Below are 13,528 nucleotides of genomic sequence, written 5' to 3'. Positions count from 1 at the left end.
CAAAAGAAATGAGGTCATACTGAAATCATACACCAAAATGGTCATTTTTTGGACACACTGTTCCTTTAAAGCCTAAACATACAACATACAAAGGAAACAAGTGCACAGAGTTCATGAGATCGACCGGTTTCCACGGGCAGGTAGAGAAGCGTTAGAGGAGACGCTCATCCGTGCGTCCACTTCTTTTGTTTCTCTTCATTAGAGTCAGTGAGCGGGAACGAGAGGGCCGGAGACATGCTTCATTACGGTTCTTCATTTAAAGGGGCCACGCCTGAGCTGACACATTAGAGACATCCGCACGGGGACGACCAGCACTACGATGAGAGGTGGAGGGGGCCGTTTTTGGAAAGGTCGTGTGGCAAGCATTATCTATTTTATGATCTCTTGCCCACACCAGATAATCGTGAAATACATTCACCCGGACCATTCAGAGGTTGAAGCACCAACGTAGCAACATTCGCTCAACCAATAGTGTGAACATGTGGTATTTAATTAAAAAAATGATGACACTTGCAATCCAGTTTAAAATGGTGATGCTGGCTCTGTAACAACAGGTTTCATTCACATCACAAACATACGGATTATCTTACAGCTAATAGCGAGCGGTCTCTCACCTCCACTCCCTGCACTTTCAGCTTCATGTGATCCTCTCGCGTGGTTTTGCCGTCTTTTCTCTTTTTCCAGCAGTAGCCATCTTTCCTGTATTTCACCTTCTTCCTGTTGTAGAGTATCATAGACCCATTCTGCGGCCTGAGAGAGAGAGATTTAAAAAAACATTTAATTCATGAAACTTCAACTAACAGAATCTATCAACAGTGTTTTAAAATGGATAGAAAAATGTATAAATAATGAAAAAAATAACTGTTTGCGTGGGATTTAGTTACATCGAAGGAAAATGATGCCAGATCATATGACGAAACTATGACAATGTTCCCTAAAACAAATTAAAGCTGCATCTTTAAAATAAAAGAACAAAACCATGGCTGAAACCATTCACTAAAATGTAAATCGGTTAAAATAAATGATTCATATTTTCTTTGGAATAAACTCATTAAGGTCTCTTTTAGCATATTGTATCATAACAATGGCACTTTAAGATACAACGACACCATAAAAAAAGTTCTTAATGGCCGTTTCTCAATTCCAAGAACGCAACGAACGGACTTGTGTTCTCCGGTTTTGCGAGGTAGCCTTGGAAGAACGAACTTGGATGGACGCGCCGTGGGTTCCGTTCGTGTGCAAGACTGCATTCGATGCATCCATTATATTGAGAACACATCCGGGTACTCTGATGCGTTCTCTGTTCTTGTGTTCTTGAGTAATGAAAAACGCACTTTGACGGTTATGGATGACATATTGAGGAACGGCTAACCTCTCAAACTCTGTGTGATCTTTTCCCCTCTGAAGTAAACAAACAAACCTTTTTCTTCAACATCCATGTCTGGACACAAACATGCTTTACAATCTGAAATAACACACTTCATCATCATGACTTTGTCTCAACACATATTCATGACGGGGAGTCGTCCACAATTTCATTTAATATTGAGGCCTTTAATATGACACATCACTTCCATTCGTACAGGCAGCTTATAGCCAGCTTTTAGTTTTTCTTCTTCAAAGGGAATTTCTCTCTGCCCACTTCTTAGCTTGACACAGAAACAATCGGACTTGAGGCTTGCTCTGAATGTAATGGGAATCGGTGCTAAGGTCCTTCACAGGATCCGTCCTGCACTATTTCATTTCTCACCATTGGCGAGTGTTTCCTGGGTGCGCTTTGCCAATAACAAGTGAGCAAAACCACTGTGCCCTGCCAAAATATGCCATGCCAACTTCACGAGAAAAGTGTGAGAAAAAGATTTGTGCCTTTTATCTTTTGAAGCTTTTTCACTTTGTATTCCTAAAACGGAGCAAAAACTGAGATACAAGCCAGAATGTAATACCATCATTCTTATATCCGCATAAGATATGCCATTCTGGGTTTGAATCGTCTATTATTTACATGTCATGATTGCATTTCAATACATTTAAATTAAAACAAGATTTTAATTGTTGTATTACAGTAATCATTAACAAGACACTCACCAGCAGATAAAAAATGATCTCCGCGCATTTCACGGGGAGTAACTTCACTTAATTCAACGTATTTGTATAGTTTTATACATACATATTGCTTTCAAGCAGTTTATCAAAGAACAGTGTGTTACAAACCCTCCGGCAAACTAGCCATATGTGAGACTATACATTATGATGTAGGATCATCTTGGCTACGTTAGAGAAAAAGAGAAAATTAAAAAGTGGAAATGCTTCATGAAAGTTAAGAATGTCCCTGTTGAAAAAAACAGAATATGCTGGTTAGGTAGGTTTTAAAACATATTTTTTTGCTGGTCATATGCTGGTTTAAGATGGTCATGTGCTGGTTTAAGATGGTCCCGTGCTGGTTTAAGCTGGTCCTAAACCAGCTCAGGACCATCTTAAAACAGCTCAGGACCAGTTTAGGACAATCTTGAACCAGCAAATGACCAGCTTAAACCAGCACAAACTATGTTTTAGACCAGCACTTGGCCATTTTAAACCAGCATATGACTATCTTAAACCAGCACATGGCCTGCCTAAACCAGCACAAACCAAGTACCGTGCTTCAAAACCTACCTTTCAACAGGGTTGGTATTAAAATGTGTATGGTTTTTTAATAATCATGCCCCTAAATAAGACTTGATTTTGTTCTTCACATTCAAAGAGATTCGTCCATACAGTGAGTGGCTACGCTTAGAATTAATGCTTCTGTCCATGTAGCACGGAGGTGAGCGTTTTGTATCGAACGCTTCGGTGTAATGCTTAATATTTTAACAGGACTATTTATCTGGTGTGCGTCTAAGCCGCGCGCTCAGCTTCCTTTCCTCGGGACCTTTTGCTAAGCCATTTTCTTTTTTAATTGAAGGCAGTTTGCAGCAGGGAAAAAACGAAGCACTTTAGCAGGGGAGTGTGAGGTGAGCCCGGAGCACATTTCCCAAAAGCAGCCGGAACGAGAGCTCTTCCTCTTTCTCTCTCTGTGTGTACTTAGTAGATCCAATTAATCTTATCAGAATTATACATATTTATACACAGAGAAAAAGGGCGAAAGGAACGTTAACCGTTCTGTTATCAGACTCGGATGACGGGACGCCTCTTCTGTTTCAGCAACTTAATGTACCAGAAGAAAATGAAAATATGAGCAGGACGAGAAATGTTCTTAAAGCGATTGTCAGAACACAACACTGTCTTATTCAAAGTACGGGGTGTATTTGATTAAACGTAGGCCGTCGATACGACCGTGCGCTACGTGGACTTCGGCGGCACTTTAGATATGTGTATAATGAATAATAAATGGATTTGCAATGCTTCATAATACATCAAATCTAGCAGTCGCACTTGAGCGCAGACATGTTTTAAAAGGACATTATAATGCAATCATGAAATAACTTGACGTGCCACCCTGATTCACAGCAGGTGCCTTTTTTTAAATGCACAAATTACAATATGATATCATAGGGATTCACATCTGCATGTGCTCTGGGTTATGGCAATGTGTTTGAATTTCCTCATAACAACTTGGGGAAAGTTTGAGCTTTGATATTCTCTCCTCACCATGGGTTTCTAAATGATTCATTTTTACTCATTCGTGTGAAACACAGATTTCTATCTGAGCTTGAAGTGGAGGACACACCCCACAAAACACAGAGGAACCATGAGCGGAACCTAATGCTTAAAGGGACAGTTCCCACAAAAATCCTCCATTTTATGGACATTTCTCAAAATATCTTCTTATACAGGTTGAATGACATAGGGGAGAATAAATGATGATGTGTTTTATACCTGTCTGATACCTCCCAGCTAATATTAGACCATGCACTCAGTCCTCAGGAAACAATAACCATGGTTTTACCATAGTAAAAATACATTTATAGTAAAAAATAACAACTTATTTCAGATTAATTGTCATTTGATTTACAATAGCTTTACAACAGATAGGTCGACTACGGTTTTCAAAAACATGCACAAAGTTTGCTTTGTAGCCTGTTAACTGTCACCCGTTCCGTATACGGGACACCTAAGTTTGCGTCAATATTGTTCATGTAATTTCTAATCGAATCATGACAAACTATGGTCACTGGAAAGGTCTAAGACTTTAGAATACAGATTTCTTTGGTGTTTTTTAAAATAATTTATGTAGGGAGAGCTGCTTAGATCTGTGCTTAGATCTTTTGTTATCCTTTTGCGACCCATATTTTTTAATGTATTTTTTAATCAAAGAAAAACATAAACTTTTTTTATTTATTTTTTAATGAACCTAATAACATACCTTTCATTTTTTTGTGTGTGTGATTGAGACCAACCGTAAGTCCGTATTCCAAAGAATTCATGAGTTCCCCTCATTTTAGTTCCAACATGCATTTGCATGTGTAGGCTCAAAAAGGGCTCCGACAGGTTGTCATGTAAATGAACTGCGAAAATGCATAAATGTAGTTTTTAATCAAGAGCAGTGTCTTGTAAACACCCCATAATTGACATAATTGTACAGAAGCGTGTATAAAAGCATCTGCCAAATGCATACATGTAAAAAGTGAATATGTAACGTACAAAACTATGACTACACGAACTGCTTCGAAAATTCAACTCATCATTTACTCAAGAAACTGAAGAAAGTTGGTAACCAAACAGTGTCGGCACCCATTTACGCCTACTGTATGGACACAAAACCAATGCAAGTGAATGGGTGCCAGTTAACAACATCCTTCAAAATATCTTCTTTTGTGTTCTGCGGGCGGAAGAAAGTCATACAGGCTTGAAATGACAAGAAGGTGAGTAAATGATGACAAAAAAAATATATATATTTTAACTATCCCGTTAACTTTTACCCTTCACAAAAGTGTCTCAATGAACATTCAGTTTCACTCACGAATGGAACAACAGTTTGTGAATCGCTTTATATGTTGGCTGCACTGTCGTTAAGAGTATCGATTAGCAAAGCATCTCAATAAGTCTCCTGATCGTTGATGAAATCTAGCCTCGGCCCAAATCACGACCCTCCAGACCTCAGAAATCAAATCCCGCTCAATCAAACCTTTAATTACATTAGACAACATCCAATAACAGCGCAGCCGCACCACACGTGTACATCCACATCCGTTGTCACGACATCGGCCGCGGCGCTGTCACCATGGTAATGAGTTGATTGATTGATGAGCGTGATCGCTGACATTGAGGGCCGGGCAGGTGGGAGAAAACATGGGGGGTGATTTGTAACCGCCTGCCACCTCTGTTATCGTTTATTAAATCAACAGGCAAGGTGAGGAGATATGAAACAGGAGGAGAGGCAGGACTCCAGCAAGGATAAACAGATCAGATCCTGTGCCATATGGAATAGCCGTCCTTTGGGTGGCTTATTGCCAGCGGGACCGTACAAGCTCACGAGGAAATGGTTGTGTGTTAAACAGGCGTCAGATACCCAGAGATCAAGATGCGGTGTTCGGATGAGGCACATTTAATGGCACTTTTAGTTTGATGGGCCTTTACATTTTTTTTTGACATAACATACATTAAAACACAAATTTTTGAAAACTGTGTTCAGTCTTTCGGTCAGCATGCCTCCTGTTTTTCGGCCCGAATGAAGCTGATGGGGGTCTGGACAGTGATGGGTGGAGGGCTTCGTCTACGTCTGATTGCTTCCAAACAAGAAAACCCTAAAACATGCCTACACGGCTTATCGGAACAGCGGACCCTGAGGACGGCATGAAAGGGTATAAATAAAGGCCCGACTGTCTTCTCTAGCCCACAAGTGGATTAGAAATTGGGTGTTTGTGTTTGTACATCTAGCAGGGCCGGTGGGATAAGGAGGGGGTCGAGTCTGTAGCCTTATCTCTAAAAAGCAGAGAGCACCAGGCTACCCGGGATCAATAAGGCAACCACAGGCGACAAGCACTAACCTTAAAATGCACAACGCCCCCAGACCGCGCCACCCCAGCGAGCATTTGGTCAGGGTGAGTTTTCCAAAGGGCATGGAAAGGCCACAGCATTCATGGCTGAATAATTGCATCCGGGAGCCGATGCATGGGAAGGGCTTCCCGATCGGCTCATATTCAGGCTTTCCTCTGGGAGCCGGAGGTTATCAATGGTGGTGGCATTTGGAGCCGCCGCGCCAACTGTAATGGAAAGACTGAGCCGAGTTTCCGCCCTCGGGGAATATCGCATCGAGGCTTCTGCATTGTGTTAAGCGGATGAGCGTGAAAAGAGTAAGGCCACGGAAGCCATTAAGCAAAATTAATTCATTACTGCTAACGTTACGGTGTTGGCTAGTTGGTTTAGAAAGAGGATGGTTTACTTCGCCCTTGTGTTCCAAGATACCTCACCAAAGAAGATAAAAATCACAGATGAGATCGCTTTAATATCTCGACGATTTCTCCCGGACATTGAGATTAAATGAGATTAAATGAATGGGAATTGGAACGTTTGGCATTTTAGATAGTTCTTCTAAAAAAAATCTCGTCTCATTAGAGTTTCAGAAGAGATCTCAACAATGTCTCAAACTGAGCTCAGATTTGTCAAGTCTGCAAAAGGATGAAATATGAAGAATTTCTCATCAAATTTACCCAAATCCAGATTATTTTACCCCTACAATCTACATTCATTTCCCACCTCCATACTCTTCATGTGTTTCACCAAAACCACGCTCTTATTTGTTACTGTTTTTATTTCTCCCGAGCCCAAAGTTCATGCTTAAATCAACACAACGGAGAATGTCATCAAATCTCCTGAGCTATGAAAGAGAAACATCTGATCAATAAAATTTTCCTCTGGGTTATTTATGACAAAAAACCTTCAATTTACAACATCCGCCAACAGGGTGAATAAACCATTGAGTCTATGTAGTTTAAAAATGTAGCCGAACACATCTAGCAGAGTCTACAATGTTTAAAGATGAGAGAAACAGAATGTTACGTTCCAGAACCTCGTAAACACGGCACATTCTCAACACACATTCCTGCGCAGAAACATGAGACACACACACATGCGAGGTCACCTCTGTGTTATCTGCTGTGAAAGAGACGGTGTGCGGTGAGCTCCTACAGCAGGTTAATGAAGTTATTTGCGGTACAGGACTTCTTGTGAATACATCAGCATGGAGGCTGTGTGCTATCTGTGTTTGTCAGGGGTCAGAGCTCGTACCTGTCCATGACTCCATACACACCATCTCCTACCTCCCCTCCTCACAACACACCCACAGGGAGTCAAATTAATTTTCGCCAGACTGCTGTGTGGTACAAAAAGCCGGCGTGGGATGCATGGCATCTTTGAAAAAGCAGATTTCAGACCGACCTTTAAGTTTCCCCACTGTGACCTTGTGTGGTACGAGTGAAACGAAAAGGGACGCTGTCATCAAAAATCAATTACAATCAGTGCATTTATCTGAGGAACATGTTTTAAAACTCCATCAAATACTTTTGGAACTAACATGCACGCACAGAACCGCACAGAAACATAGTAAGTTTAGAAGATTTTATAGATGGATTAAGCGGCGACAACATAAACAAACGTTATGTGGCCCAAATTTAAGGGGACAGTTCACCCCAAAATTTTTTTTTTTTCATAAATTACATACTCTCAAGTCGTGCTAAACCCGTATACATTCCTTTCATTCTCCTAAAGACAAAGGAAGATATTTGGAAGAATGTCAGTCATCAAACAGATCTCAGACCATAATTAGACCAGAAATGCTCAAAATGCTAAACAGTATGAAAAACTTGCACTAAAAATGCACGAATTAACATTAATAAATACATTTAATTTTGTATTTGTTTACATTTTAAAAGAACCAGACAAAAATGAATAAAACTGTTAAAAAAATTACAATATGAAAAATGGACATTACTGAATATTTCATACATGCAGTCTTTTCTATAAATTTTTGACAGTCATGTCTTCAACAATTAAGTGTCTTAAAAAGTATATATATATATATATATGTATTTAATTCAATAGTGACTGTATGTGCACTTTTCCTATTTTTGCCTGTTTGATATTAAATGAGAAAACAGTCCAAACGCCCTTTGACCTCTGATCCTTTTGAAACCCTTGCGACTCATTCCAACACCATGTCACATCTATTCTCATTCCCGTCTCATCTCTGTCTCACACCTCTGTAATTTCATATCCATCATTAAAAGGCTGTGGGAGCGCGAGGCTCCGCCGGTGCGCCCGGCTATAAAAAGCATTCCACAGACGAGTGCCTTGCCTTCCATTTCCATCTCTGTTGTAAATTGCCAATTTCTGGAGGCTTGACAACATTGTTCTCCCCACAAAGAGTGAGGTGAAGACAGCAGCTTATTAACCTAGACTCAGATGCACCCACTGTTCAGGTTAATAACCGCAAAGCGAAGCGTCCGGGGCCCGTGGGGAGGGGACGGGAGCGTGCCGGGAGACCGCCGCTGAGGATCATGCGAGAGACAGCAGATACAGAGAGCTTGCTGATTGCAGTAAGATTAGATTCGTCTTTTGAAATAATATGTGAGACGTTGGCTGTTTTTTGTTTCATGCCTCCGAGACGCTCGTTCTGTTTTCATGGCTGTATCTTATCTTAACATTTCTGTGCTGTGACATGGAGTTTGTAGCATTCGCACCCTGAGCCTGTCGTGACATAACCGGCCCGAGGCACACGTGTGAAAAAAACCTGCATCAAATAAGATGTTTGCACTTCATGAACCCTTAATAATACCGGTGACTGGTTTCATGGAGTCAGAACTGAGCTGAAATTGTTTTTTAATTGTCCGTTTCTAATACCACATGTCATGTTTTTATTTCACCGGAGACTCAAAGCACAAATTAAATTCACACTTAAAATGAATGTCATTGCATTAGGTGTCCACAGATGAAGTCCAGGACGTAGACATGATCCACTAATGTACGACAAACAAACGCTTTGTATAAAAACAGCACTGTTTAACCATTTAAAACCTCACCTTTTCCAATGTGGGATAGCGCCACCTTTCTTTAAAAGGTACCTTACTTAAACTTAGATAAACTTAGCTCTGTAGACTGTAGTAGGCTTTGTGAGAGATTTTTATATTGCACTTATGCTTTTTGTTGTCCTAATGTTGACCCAATTATCTTCCATTGTTTACCCAACTTGTAAGGCGCTGTGGATAAAAACATCTGCTAAATGTAATGTATATGTAAATGCCATTTCACTTTGATACTTCATCTAATGCAATAAATTGTGAAGGTGTTCAAATGCGTCCTAAGAGTAGACTGTACTCTTTTTGTACTTTACACTCTTCTGCATGCTTCTCTTATATTGTTCTGTATGTCCTTTCTCCTGACACTAAGAGAGAGGAAGGGCTGTGACAGAGAGGTGACTGACTTTAGCCTTTCTGCTGGTTCATATTGTTCCTGTCAATAAATCTGAAAGGATCAGCTCTCATTCAGCCACGAGGAGTCATGGTGAGCAGCACTGTTCTGTCACTGTAGCCTATTGACCCATAGACCACACACACACATACATACACACACTACAGACTTTAAATGTATGAGTACATCTCTTATATTATAGTTCAGTTGTGTTAGGATAACAGGAGTCACGCACAAAAATTCCATTAAAGGACTGAGTGATAAAAACAGCATCAGTATAGTGTCTCGTGACCGCAAACAAGAAACATTCATGTACATGATTATCGTGCCCAAAAAAAGAACTATATTCTGGTAATATTTGTTGCCGTTCAAAGTTTTTAATAAACAAACATTAGACATTGTTCTTTATTTTTGGTTATTTTGCCTTGTTTATCACACTGAACAAATAAATATATAGAGGCAGAAAGAGAGTCATTGTGGGAAAGTGGAAATCCCTAATGGGTGCAAAACTGCCACCAGATACCGGTGCTTAAAGGGGTCATATGACACGTCTAAAACAAATATTATCGTTTGCTTAAGATGTAATTTAATGTGTATACATGATTGAAGGTTCAAAACCGCTGTATTTTTCACATACCGTGCATGTTTGTATCTCCTCTTTGACCCGACTGTATGTGTCCTATGATTGGCCAGTTAACCAGTGCGTAGTGGTTGGTCGAATACTGCAAGCTTGTGACGGAAATGTATGCCTCTTAGCATATTTGGAACATCAGGTTCCAAAGCAATTGTAATGATAGGTACTCCCACCTTACTTGCGTATACATTTTGGCGGTCTTAGTCAAATCATACCACGATCTGATGTAGATTTATGGGGGTGTGGTTACACGAGGCGCTTTAGGCAGGTCTGGGTGAGCATTCGCTTTTAGATAGAATGCGTTTTTTGTTCCGACACTTTAATTTTTGCAATTTTACGTGTCTACTACATGCATGGGCAACTTATAACACACCAAAGACACAGAACAACACAAATTAGCGCCATACTGTTTTTAATGCTGATGTGTTTTGAAAGTGAATTCAGTATTAAAAGTCATTGTGAATTCTGAATAAAAAAAGACAACTGTGTTTAGCTGCAAAGTGTGTACTGTACATGACTAGATAGAACTGACAGGAAACAGATGATATAGCTCACAAACTGACTGGGCGAAATCTCTGAGCATCTGCAGAACACGGCCACCAGATGAACATCTGACAGAGATAAACATGAGATTTAAAGGGTGATGTGGCTCTCAAAACCAAATGCCTCCGAAACAACAGTGAAACATATTCTCACAAAAACCAGCTGCCACAAAGGGCACCAAACCTTACTGGCTTTATAGTGATATTTGCCAAAGCAAACGTTTCTTGCTAATATTTGTGACATATCTCATGGAGCCCACGTTTAGTTAAGAAAAGTGAAATGTCCATTAACATTTTTTTTTAAAAAACAAAGCTGAACCACAGATACATAATAAACATTTAAAAATTAAAATGTATATTAAACTTAAAGGACAGCTCCGGTGAAAAATGAACCTAGGGGTAATTCACATCATTACCGAGTAGATCGTTCTCTGGGATGCGTTTTCATGAAAATGTAAAGAGTTTTATCTCTAAAAACAGATTAGCTTATAGCGCTAGTATATGGGGCACAGAGTAAGTCAAATTAAATCACTAGTTAATACCTCCATCTTGAAAAACACTCTCGACAAGTCGATCCACGAACGCAGTGCTAAGTGATGAACTGTGACTTGGAATCTCATGTAATCTCATCGTTCGTGGATCGACTTGTCGAGACTGTTTTTCAAGATGGTGGATGTCTGTATACACGTAATATATTGTCTTTATAAAATATCTTCTTATTAAACTGTTTGTACACTTACAGAGTTCTCAACGGTTCGGTTTGCATGTAGGGACCCTCATTATGCTACAGTGTTAGTGTGAGGCTATTTTGAGCCTAGTTAGTGGTATTAACTAGCGATTTAATTTGACTTACTCTGTGCCCCATATACTAACGCTATAAGCTAATCTGTTTTTAGAGATTAAACTCTTTACATTCGATTTTCATGAAAACGCATCCCAGAGAACGATCTACTCGGTAATGATGTGTTAATTACCCCTAGGTTCATTTTTCACCGGAGTTGTCCTTTAAGAAAAAGAGAAACAAGAATTATTAAAGAAACAATAGAAGCAATAGATGAATTTAATAAATACACACATTGACATTTGTGTGTCCTTTTGTCAACACTGTCAGCTCTTTCAATAGATGGCCTGAACCCATTCTGTAATCCATTCTTTCGTTGAAGCGAATAGCAGATTTGTCAATATTTATAATAAATATTTGATTTTTTTAAGCATCCGACAGTGACAACCTCATATTGTGTTAATGGAAATACCAAATCATACATTTTTCATATTTTTTGCTTATAGGCGGTTTCATCTTAACAACATAAACAAAATTCAACAAATCTTTTATTTAATACAATTATAAAACAGTAAAATAATAATATAAATTGATATTAACATAAATTAAATATTTATATTATTAGACACTAGTGTAACTGGGGGTCAGGCATGCGAAACGGTCAATACGGAAGAAAGGACCCGAGTATCTAGGAACAAGAGTATCACAGAAATCCCAGAGAGCGGGGTATGTGACTAGAGCCACCAAAGATCAATAGAAACAAAAACAAGAGCAATCTTACAACCACACAGACACACTTTGAAAGCACCTTAGAAACCACATAGCAACGTCCTGGCAACCACCCACAATCCGGTTTTGTAACATTTTCAGTACATTTAAACATACAGATTTCAAATTTAAGGGTTAGATTATTCAAAATGAGCCGGGATTTTATGCAGTTGCCGGCACACAAACATTTTCCTTTGGGGTTTATCTAGATTTAACAATGTTTGATGAGCACTTCATGGATACTTTAGAGATCTCTATGGTAGAGCCGAGTAGAAAAGCTGACGCAGTGAGAAAACCAGAACTACACCAATGAAAGAGCTACGGAGAAATCCTCCATTTATCAGAGACCAGCAAGATAAATAGCATTCGTGTCAGTAGCAGAGAGAGAGAGAGAGAGAGACCGAGAGACCGAGAGAGACCGAGAAGCGAGATAGAGAGACAGAGAGAGACAGAGAGATAGAGAGACAGAAAGAGAGAGAGATTCTCTGTCCACTTGCTCATTTAGGAGGGGGGCGATGACTTATAAATACTTCATCACTCGTGGGCTGGATCATCTACTCTTGCCTCATTCCAAAACCTTACCACAAATACCAGTGGAGACATGAATATCAATGACCACAGCATCATCCCTGCAGACACTTCTGGTTCACACGCTTTTGACCCCCATTTCCTGGTTCAATCACCGTGCCCTGCAGGATGCCACTTTAAGAGAGCTTTTCCCTCCAAACCCCCCTAAAACTCATCTAAACATCTCTCGTCCGCTTTAGATGAAAAGAACCGAATTACAATTTTACCGAACACACCCGACAGGAGAAGGTCCGTCTTGAAGTCAGACCGGGTATAAAGTATAGACACTGTTATTTGCATGACCTTTGGATGACCGATATACAACACAAACTTCACAGTTCATTTTGGTTTTTAACTCTGTTTGATGGTGGATTAAGGCCCGTTCACACTAGAATGTTAATTCTATATTGCACGCTGCAGTTTTTTTAAATGCGTGAGCATTAAAATGGGTTTGATTGGCTGTTCAACAGCAATTGAGTTTCCTCTGTATCTATAACAAGTACATTAAATAAGTATAATTCAAGTTGAATTTATTAAGTATACTAAAGCTCAAGTATAGTTTTCTTTATATAGTAAGTATACTTATACTAATTTAGTTGTAAGTGTACAGTTTCAGTTCTATAGTTGGGAGTGAATTGGTCCACTATTTAGTTTATAGAAGTATACTACGGTAATAAACTTTGAGTACACTTGACATTTTTTGTCTGTGCTGTAACTTATACTACAAGTGAACTTACACTTAATAGTTTAGCTTACTAGTTCAATACGTATAGCATTCATGATAGTTCACTTTGAAGAATACACTCATTTCACTATTTGTGTTTACCGAGTCTTTTTATAAAGCAAGTATAC

The 13,528-nt window shown here is 39.5% G+C and overlaps 1 protein-coding gene across 12 annotated transcripts in view; it reads right to left on the bottom strand.

The window, feature by feature from the left end:
- Window positions 1–13,528, bottom strand: part of camta1b (calmodulin binding transcription activator 1b) — a 241,876-nt gene that overhangs the window by 78,499 nt on the left and 149,849 nt on the right. For all 12 annotated transcript variants that reach the window (XM_056734472.1, XM_056734473.1, XM_056734475.1 and 9 more), the window contains one exon: window positions 615–750. In XM_056734472.1, the coding sequence (XP_056590450.1) occupies window positions 615–750 (136 nt within the window). The remainder of the gene's footprint in view (window positions 1–614; window positions 751–13,528) is intronic.

This window comes from Triplophysa dalaica, chromosome 21 (genome assembly GCF_015846415.1).
Source record: "Triplophysa dalaica isolate WHDGS20190420 chromosome 21, ASM1584641v1, whole genome shotgun sequence".
NCBI classification, from domain to species: Eukaryota; Metazoa; Chordata; class Actinopteri; order Cypriniformes; family Nemacheilidae; genus Triplophysa; species Triplophysa dalaica.
This window is presented reverse-complemented; position numbering and strand designations above follow the sequence as displayed.